Here is a 10,618-nt window from a genome sequence, read left to right as displayed (position 1 = left end):
TAAGAAGTTTGTGGAATAGAGATGCTTAATGGAAAATTAGATAGGAAAGAAGATCAAGACGTTGAGGACAGACAATGGTCTTAAATTCTATAATCAAAAGTTTGATTCATTTTGCAAGAAGCAGTGAATTGAGAGGTATAGAACATGTGCTTATACACTACAGCATAATGGTGTTATAGAAAGGATGAATAGGAGAATGATGGAAAAGGTCAAAAGCTCGCTCCATAAGTCGGGTTTATCTCAAAATTTCTGGGCTGAAGCTACATCTACATGTATGTACCTGATTAATAAGTCCTCATCTACTGCTATAGAGTTAAATGTTCTAGAATAGATATGGTCAAGGATTGAGCCTTCCTATTCACACTTGAGGAGATTTGGTTGTGTGGCTTACATCCATACAGATCAGGGTAAACTGTTGCCAAGAGCAAGAAAGGAGATATTCATTGAATATCCTCAAGGAATCAAAGGTTACAGGATCTAGTTGCTGGAAGAGAAGAAGTGTGTCATTAGCAGATATGTTAGATTCAATGAAGAACAACTGTTCAAGGATCTGCAGGAAGAGAAGGTGGAAGAGATTATAGGACAAATCTCAGGTAATAAGACTGTTACTCTTCAGGTTCCTACTTTGCAGAACAAGAATAATGAAGGGACTAAAAATCAAGGTGGAGTTTCTTTGAAAACAATCGAGGATTCATCAGGATCTAAAGAGAAGGGCATCTCTTCAGACGATGAATCCGAGAACACTAAAGATGCAGAATCAGGACAAAGGCTAGAGGAAGAGGTGAATTCCAAGCAAGAATATCTTAGTGATTATATGCTTGTAAGGGATAGAGATAGAAGAGAGATTAAACCCCCTTCAAGATATAATAAGGCTAAGATTGTGGCTTTTACCTTCATGTCCGAAGAAGAAATCTAAATCAAAGAACCAAAGTTATATCAAGAAGCCAAGCGATCTAAAGACTGGAGAAAGTGGAAAGAAGCAATGGAAGAAGAAATAAAGTCGCTGAAGCAAACCTGAAAAGAAGAAGGTTATAGGGTGTAGATGGGTTTTGAAGAGAAAGCTAGGCATTCCAAGTGTGGAACAACCTAGATTCAAAGATTGGTTGCAAGTAGAACGAATAGATTATAACGAAATCTTTTCTCCTGTGGTGAAACATGTTTCAATCCGAGTTTTGTTATCATTGGTGGTATATCAGAATCTGGATTTGAAACAAATGGATGTGAAGACTGCATTCTTACATGGAAATCTGGAAGAGCAGATCTTCATGAAACAACTAGAGAGATTTGAGGAAAAAGGGAAAGAAGATTGGGTCTGTCAACTTCAGAGGTCTTTTTATGGTCTTAAACAGTCGCCTAAGCGATAGAACCAGAGATTTGATTCTTTTATGCAGGACAATGCATTTCAGAGAAGTAATTTTGATTTCTGTGTCTATTTTAGAAAGCTTGAAGATCAATCTCTAATATATCTAATGATATATATAGATGACTTGTTGATAATAGCAAATAATCAATTTGATCGAAGGAAATGCTGGGAGCAGAATTTGATATGAAGGATTTGGGGTCTGCAAAGAAAATTCTGGGAATAAACAGTCAGAGAGATAGAATTGGAAATCGATTAACTCTATCTCAAGAGGATTACATGGAGAAGGTTTTAACAACACTTGGAATGGACCAAGCAAAGGATGTGAATTCTCCATTGGGGGCTCATTTCAAGCTAAGTTCGAGCAAGGATTCGGAGGAGTTTGATGAGTCGTTCAAAGAAATGGTCCCACATTCAAGTGTTGTTGGTAGCATCATGTATGCTTTGATCGGAACAAGGCCTGATTTGGCTTATCCAATCAGAGTCATCAGCAGGTTCATGAGCAAACCAGAAAGAGATCACTGGAATATTGTGAAATGGGTACTTAGGTATATTAGAGGAACTCAGAAGCTAAAACTCAATTATGTTAGGGAATTAGGGTATGTATTCACTGTTAGTGGAAATATTGTAAGCTGGAAGTCAGGTTTGTAGCATGTCGTAACTCTTTCAACCATAGAGGCTGAGTATATGGCATTAACAGAAGACATTAAAGAGGAAATCTAGTTAAAAGGTCTGATAGAGGAGCTCGAATTCAAACAAGAGACAGTGGAGGTATTTTGTGATTCTTAGAGTGCCATCAGTTTGTCAAAGAACAATGTGCATCATGAAAGAACCAAACACATAGATATCAGATTGCACTTCGTCAAAGATTTGATATCTAAAGGCATTGTCAAGGTTTTGAAAATCCACACAGAAGAAAACCCTGCTGATGCACTCACCAAGACTTTACCAGTTAACAAGTTCAAAAGAACGTTAAACATGTTAAGGCTGACTGAAAAATGAAGAGGGTCAGGTCAAAGAAGGGATGGGGATTCACATGAGTTGAAGAAGTTCAAGCAAGGTGGAGAATTGTTGGACTGATGCTCGAATTCTTCAAAAGAGCTCAGAATTTCTAGACAAAAATAAGAGAGAGAGATCAAATAACCTATAAATGGCCTGGTAAATGATCAGACCTATAACGAAGTGTGATGACTTGTTACGGGGTATTTTGCTAAAGGGTAGACTTGCCAGAAGGAAGGGCCAACCTGCTTAATGGAAGTAGGGCTGAGTAAGGCAAGCCTGATGGTAGAAGGGCTAGAGTGCTCGGGATGCACAGGGCTGGTGGAGTCCAGATGGTTGTCAAGGCAGGGTAGGTGTCCGGGAGAGCTCAAATACTCGGAAGCTTGTAACGCAAGAAGGAAAGCCTGGAGACTCGAAGACTCACTGAGGCTTGAAAGTTCGGAAGTCCGAAAGGCTGGAGGGCAAGAGTAGTCTAGATGCGGAATCTTAGAATGCACAAATTCCTCAAAGTGCTTGGAAGGTCGGAATATTTGAGATGATTAAGGAACGACGGTGTTTTATTTTTTTGTCGTCATTTAAAAGATCTAAGGGGTTTTTTTAGTCTTTACATTGGTGATCAAGGTCGTTGAGACGTGCGCATAGTGAAAATAGCGTCAAGATTGTTTTTCCACTCACAGATCACAGACGCTTTTAGTTTACTAACATGAGTTGAGGTTCGCAAACAGAATCTGGTTTTTGTTCCTCTTCTCAGCTTCCTCTTAATTTTCATGTGAGTACCATGTCTTAATTTTTCTTTTTAATAATTATTCTTAGTTGTCGAATTGAAACGCCTTTCAATTTTGCTGTTCTATCTCTCAAATCTCAATTAATCTCTCCTGGTTTTCAAAAGGAATCCCTCAAAACTCGACCTACCTTTAAAAGTAAAACCCATGAAAAGGAAAATTCATGCTTTTCTGGGAAAATGCTGGTTATTGGAGAACTTGCATATTTAAATGTTGGGTTTTTATGGTTCTTGCTCATCTTTTCGTTTTCTCTGGATCTCTCAAATTTTGAGGGCAACTTGCTGAAGCTGACTGAAACTTCAATAATGTTGAAATGTTCTTACTAGTGCAAGACTTTTGTTGATTCCACAGGGTTGAAAGAACTCATTTTGGTGTCTCTTGGTTGGGAGCACGGGCTCTTTCATGGTAAATGGATCAGGGGTTTCGATTTCTATGTCAGGCAGAAGCCAGAAGATTACTTTTTCTAATGGGAGCAACCATAGCTCTACTTATAGCAATTCAATACTTTGAATTTCCATCAATCAGAGTTTTATCCTTCTTTTCCATTGACAACAATATCAGCTTTTTGCCAAGAGAATCATCATCATCCAATTTTGAAATGTCAGATAATATGATCCCTTCTAATGGTTTAAATTCAACTATTGCTAGTGCACCTCATGAGAGAACAAACAGCAGTGAGGCCTCATTTTCCAAGAAACAGGCTGCTGAAGGGAATAAATCCAAGGAAATGGAAGGCAGTGCAAAGAGTAATTATGCATTAGAGAGCAATGGAGGTTCAGTTAACACTTCTGGATTTGTTTCAAATGCAACTACATCAGAAGATCATGTTGCACAAAACAAAACTTCCATATTAGAGAAAGGTGAAAATTCAGTCAATGGCTCTGAAGTGGAGAAGGCCATGGCACCTGAGATTTCCTTCACAAATGTCACTGAAGATGTTGCATCAGTATCAGAAAGAAGTAGAAGCTCAGATTCAGCAGCCATAGTTAACAAAGAAGAAAATGCTGGACCATTACCAAGTAATCTTTCAAAGAAGAAATTCTGGAAAGCACCATCCAGAGTCGTTTCAATATCTCAGATGAATGAATTGTTGCAGCAGAGTCGTGCTTTATCCAATTCAGTGGTATGTAAGTACTTCGAATCAAAATTTTGGTTCCCGGGAGTAAGCTCTGAACCAGATTTTTTATTAATTCCCACTTTCATCCTCAATGTGTTTTAGAGACCACTGTGGCCTTTGGAGGTTGATCAACGAATGGTATTTGCAAGATCACAGATTGAGAATGCACCTGGGATAGAGAATGATACTGTACTTTATGCACCTATTTATCGGAATGCTTCAATGTTTAAAAGGTATGCTTCTATGTATTCTTTCCAGTTTTGGATGATACGAATGATGAACATGTCACTGAACCATGGCGAATTCTTTGACTCGCATATATGGTGAAATAATGAACATTTGCTATTTGCAGGAGCTATGAACTGATGGAGCGCATGCTTAAAGTTTACATCTATAAGGATGGACCAAAACCTATCTTCCATCAGCCAATCCTTGAAGGAATATATGCATCTGAAGGATGGTTTATGAAGCTTATGGAAGCTAACGAAAATTTTGTCACAAAAGACCCTAGAGAAGCTCATCTATTTTACATTCCTTTTAGTTCACGGCTTCTACAATTAACACTCTACGTACGCAAATCACATAATCGTACAAATCTTATTGAGTATATGAAAAATTATGTGGACATGGTAGCAGCAAACCATACATTCTGGAATAGAACTGGTGGAGCAGATCATTTTGTTGCTGCATGTCATGACTGGGTATGCTTTTCTTTTATGTCATCTTGATTTGATGTTTAACTCAATTCCATAAGCTAGTTCTGCAGTGAATAGTTCATAGGATTTTCTGAAAGTTTTCTTTGCTTCACATCAAATTTGGCTGGGTTTTTGTGCTTTCAGTTTATTTTGGCAAACCAACTATCATTTGTTTAGAAAAAGTAACTTCTTATTTTCTTCTGTAAATGTTGTGACTAAAATAGAATAGTTCCTTCCTATTTTTTCATGATATTTTAGCAATCCCTAATTATTTCGTTATGAAGCACCCTGCAACACCTATTTAAAGTAGAAAAAATCTAACAAAACAGCATTTTCTCAGGCACCAGCTGAAACTAGGGGACTAATGTTAAATTGCATCAGAGCTCTTTGCAATGCTGATATTGATGTAGGCTTCAGCATAGGCAAGGATGTATCCCTTCCGGAAACATATGTGAAATCATCTCAGAACCCTATAAAAAATTTGGAAGGCAACCCTCCCTCCCAAAGACCTTTCCTTGCTTTCTTTGCAGGTAATTTACATGGGTATGTGAGGCCAATTCTATTGGAGTACTGGGAAAACAAAGATCCTAATATGAAAATATTCGGTCCATTGCCTCATGTGAAGGGCAACGCGATCTACATCCAGTACATGAAGAGCAGCAAGTACTGCATTTGCCCAAGGGGTCATGAAGTCAACAGCCCGCGAATAGTGGAGTCTATATTCTACGAATGTGTTCCAGTTATAATATCCGACAACTATATACCACCTCTTTTCGAAGTCCTGGACTGGGAATCCTTTGCTGTTTTTGTGCCGGAGAAGGATATCCCAGATCTGAAGAATATACTACTTTCGATCCCAGAGAAAAGGTATGTGGAGATGCATAAGAGAGTGACAAAGGTACAACAGCATTTTCTTTGGCATTCTGAACCTGTGAAGTATGATTTATTTCATATGATTCTTCACTCAGTTTGGTACAATAGAGTTTTTCAAATGAGACCTGCTTGATACTAATTGGTAATTTTATGATAAACAAAGGCCTTGGCTGCAGGAAAACAATTTTGATAATTTTGTAAGTGATTAGTTTATATGCAGCATGATGGATTTTGTCCATGCGAGAACTTCCCCTCGGCCCTTGCTGCCGCAAAGTGTAAACACACAAGGTTATAATTTTTATGTAGACTCCATTAGCAAAGGGGCGACAATTCTTGTTTAGATCGAGTTGTATGATGATTTCTATGTAAACCCACTACATTACCAAATTTAGATAAGTTTTTTTCTTGTGTTTCAAGACCCCCTAATATGTGTAGATCAGTTACTGGCCAGTGAGGGTTCAGCCTTGTGCTAAAGTTGATGAGCTGAGAATGTAGAGGTTTGAAGTTCTAATTCCATTGTAGTTGAGGTTCTGTATTTGTTTGTCTAATCTCAATCGTTTGGATTAATTGCTATAACATGGTTTAATTATCTCTTTATCATGGGCCACTTGAGCTGAGCTCAGTTGTCAATCTGCTTCTCGGCCGTGTTGCTCAATTGGAAGCCTTTCTTTTGTGTGAAGTCTTGGCACAAGTGGAGACACCGTGTCCCAACTCCCACCCACCACACCCAAAGCAGGATGAGGGCTGCCTCTCATATTTTACCTTGAACCAAATCACCATGTTAGAAGCAAATTTCATTAATATCCCCTTCTCAGGGTTGAGAGATTAGCAGCCAGTAAAGCTAATAAAGTTTGCTCACCCATAAATGGTGTATTCAATCGAAGTGAATAAAATCAAAAATCAAAATTTGATTCAAAATTTGGGAATTAGTTGAAGAATCAAATTGAATTAGAGAAAAAATCAATTTGAAATAAGTTATTTTGATTTAATTCAAATCGTTTTTTAATAATTTTTTTAATTTTATTTTTAATATTCTAAAATTTAATTAAAATATTTTAATTTAATTTTTATAATAATAACAATTAAATAATATAAATGAGAAAAATTAACCAACTTTAAATTAATTATGATTAAAAAAAAACTTTTATATTTTATACATCTTCGTACAAAATTATTTAATTTTATAAATAAATTACATTCATTTGAAAAATTATATATATTTATTTAATTTTATAAATATATTACATATATTACATATTTATTTATAAATTAATCTGTATCTATTTAATTTTACAAACATATTATAGTCTATTTAAGTTTTTAAATGGATTACATTTCATTTATATTCGTTTAATTTTATAAACGAATTATATATTGTTTGTAAATTTATTTATATTCATTTAATTTTAATTTCATAACAAGAAATTATCAGAGATGAGAATTCTCTTTCTTATAAAAAGAAAATGCTCCAACTTCCTTTAATATTAATACATAATTTTTATCATATAATACTCTTATATCGATTATGAAAAAATTTACATATTTTAATTTTTTAAAATATTTTTATTTAATTTTATTTTAAATCATTTTTAGCTTTTACTAACTATCAGAATTGAGTTTGAATTAAACTTGAATTCATTAAATATTTTATAAATAAATTCGATCTTAATAACAAATAAATAAATCATTAATAAATCATTTGAATTATAAACAGATTTTTAAATAGACTAATACAAAAAATAAATTCGATCTTAATAACAAATAAATAAATCATTAATAAATCATTTGAATTATAAACAGATTTTTAAATAGACTAATCATTTGTATTACAAATAAATATGAGCAAACTAATTATTTTTTTAAATTTTATTTATAAATAAAAGAAATAAATATATAAATAAATAATATTTTATTAGATTTTTTTTTTTTTGAAAAGGAGGGATAGAGCCCTTTAATTTATTATACGATCATGAAAAATATTCATACAGTCAGCATCGAAGAGGAGCTTAATACTAGATGAAGGCAAATCAATAAGACTCATACCAAAAACTCCACCATGCGCACTATTCGCAAGATAATCCGCTACCATATTAGTTTCCCTATATATTTGCACGACCTTAACCTCCCATTCCCGCCGGATAAGAGCTCTGCAATTAATAACTAAAGACTGCAGTCTATAAACACCACTGCCTTGACATTGAAGAAGCTGAACAGCAACTTGAGAATCAGTTTGAATAACAATTTTCCGCCATCCCCTACTCCAAGCCACATTCAAAGCATGATATATGGCCCATAATTCTGTCTCAACCACACCACAAACTCCCAACACACAACGAAAACCAAGTAGCCATTTACCAAAACTGTCTCGAAAGAACCTGCACAGGTTGCAGCTCCTGAATTTTGACGCACACTATCATCTGTGTTGATTGTAATCCACCCCATAGCCGCTGGTGTCCAGGCCACTCTAATCACTCGACATTGACGTTGAATAGAAGAAGGAAAATAACAATTCCATGCTTGATATATTTCCTTAGCCTTGCCCAAGATTAGTGGGCGAGGAACTGATCTTTGGACTCCAAGATTGAAGGACCGTTCATTGCGAAATTTCCATGCCCACCAAACTGTAACCATAAAAACCACAGGCCAAGGAAGCTCATCAATACAAAAAGAGTTTTTAAGACACCAAGACAACCATTCCCGGATATCAACGAAGCCAAAAAAGGTTTGGACTTCACTAGCAGGTAATAAATTAAGCCAGCAACTCTTAATAAAGTTGCAATCTCTTAAAACATGTAGCACCGACTCAGACTGAGTACCACAGCTCATACACAAGTCTGAATTAATCCATCCTCTCCGAAACCGCTGAACATTGACCATAATTTTCTCATGGGCAACTTTCCACAGAAAAACCCGCATCCTCTGCGTGCCAGGTGCTTTCCAAATAAGCTTCCATAATGGTAAGGCAACTGGTAAACCACATTTCTCCACCAGAAGAGAATACCCCGTTTTAACTGAATACTGTCCACTAATGGAATGTCTCCATATTCCATCCCTTGAGTTAACATCATCATGTAGGCAAATGGGGAGTGAAAATGCTAAAACGAAATCAGGTAGCCATAAAGACAACTGATTCCAATCCCATCCATATCCAGGGATCCAATAATATCTCACAACCACCTCTAATTCCAAAGGATCAATAGGAGCAAAAACCAATCGGAAAAGAGGTCCAACCGAAAGCCAATTATCTTGCCAAAACTTAACATCAGTACCACTACGAACGTCAATAGAAACACCACTAGAAACTAATTGGAGGCCCCAGCATAAAGCCTTCCAATTCATAGAGGCACCAGGAGGTACTCGAAGATTCCAAGAAATTCTACCATTATTATATTTCCAAAGAAGACATGAGATCCATAAGTCAGATGGGTTCATAAATGCCCGCCAACATAATTTACCCATCATAGCTTGATTCATTAATCCAAAATTCCAAATGCCCAACCCACCATTTTGCTTTGGATATTGCAAAGTTTGCCAATTAATCAGATGAACAGTAGAATCCCCACTGTTACCATGCCAAATAAAATTACGGCAAAGCCGCTCCATTTCCTTACAAATAGACACTGGCAATTTAATAGATTGCATAGTATAAATAGGAATGGAGTTCAAGACTGATTGGACCAGCGTTATTCTCCCTGCTCTAGAAAGTGCACCCGCCTTCTAACCAGCAAGCCGGCTTCGCATATCATCAACCAATCCACAAAATTGTACCTGAGATACTCTACCATGAAGAGATGGTACACCCAAATAACGCCCAAGGTCAGAGACCAAAGGAATTCCTGATTTAGAGGATAAACGAGAGGCTGTAGATGTACTCACATTTGGAGAAACAAAAAGGCTTGACTTTAAAAAATTCACCTTTTGTCCAGAAGCATTACAAAAGACAGTTAAACAATTAATAATAATATCCAGCTGTTCTTCCGTAGCTTCAGCAAACAATACCATATCGTCGGCGAACATGAGATGTGAAACCAACGGACCATTGTTGGAAATAGGAAGTGGATGCCACTCCCCTTGTTCCACCGAATGTTTAATAATATTGGAAAGTTGCTCCACACAAAGCACAAAAAGATAGGATGATAAAGGGTCGCCTTGCCGAACCCCATGAGTGGGCAAAAAAGACTCCAACTTCTCATTGTTCCAAAGAACTGATATAGAAGCAGAATGAACACAATGTCTCACATTCGTTCTCCATAAACTGGAAAAATTAGCTTTCTCCAAGCTCCAATCAATAAAGCTCCATTCCAGCCTATCATAGGCTTTTTCTAAATCAATTTTCAAAGCCATAAATCCATTGCCACCATTCATTTTCCCCATAGTGTGAAGAGCCTCTTGGTAAATGACTACTGTAACACCCCTTACCCTATCAAAGAGTAGATAGAGCAATGAATGTCACAAACTATACCTTTTTAGATATATCAGGACTAAAGCGAGTCACACTCAAAATATTAGAGGGTTCTGAGGTTATAGTTGTGGGTGAGAGGTCAGATTACCTCTCTAATGTCATATCTGTCACTACAGCTAGGAGATTGATTAGAAAAGGCTGTACAGCTTATCTAGCTAGTGTGATTGAAACTAAGAAGGAAGGTCCTAGTGTGTCAAATCTACCCACAGTATGTCATTTTCCAGATGTATTTCCTGAAGAGTTGCCAGGGTTACCTCCAGAAAGGGAAGTGGATTTTGCTATAGAAGTTGTGCCAGGCACCGCACCTATTTCAATTGCTCCTTACAGAAT

General features: G+C 36.5%; 1 protein-coding gene across 1 annotated transcript; it reads left to right on the top strand.

Moving 5' to 3' along the window:
- The first annotated feature begins 2,982 nt into the window (after positions 1 to 2,982).
- Positions 2,983 to 6,421, top strand: LOC110603121 (probable glycosyltransferase At3g07620). Its single transcript, XM_021740807.2, has 5 exons — positions 2,983 to 3,128; positions 3,493 to 4,264; positions 4,361 to 4,491; positions 4,611 to 4,959; positions 5,294 to 6,421. The coding sequence occupies exons 2-5, from the start codon at positions 3,551 to 3,553 to the stop codon at positions 5,957 to 5,959; spliced, it is 1,860 nt and encodes a 619-aa protein (XP_021596499.1). The 5' UTR covers positions 2,983 to 3,128; positions 3,493 to 3,550; the 3' UTR covers positions 5,960 to 6,421.
- Positions 6,422 to 10,618: the final 4,197 nt, after the last annotated feature.

This window comes from Manihot esculenta, chromosome 16, assembly GCF_001659605.2.
Source record: "Manihot esculenta cultivar AM560-2 chromosome 16, M.esculenta_v8, whole genome shotgun sequence".
NCBI lineage: Eukaryota > Viridiplantae > Streptophyta > Magnoliopsida > Malpighiales > Euphorbiaceae > Manihot > Manihot esculenta.
Note: the sequence above shows the minus strand (reverse complement) of the source record. Positions and strands in the feature narration are given on the sequence as shown.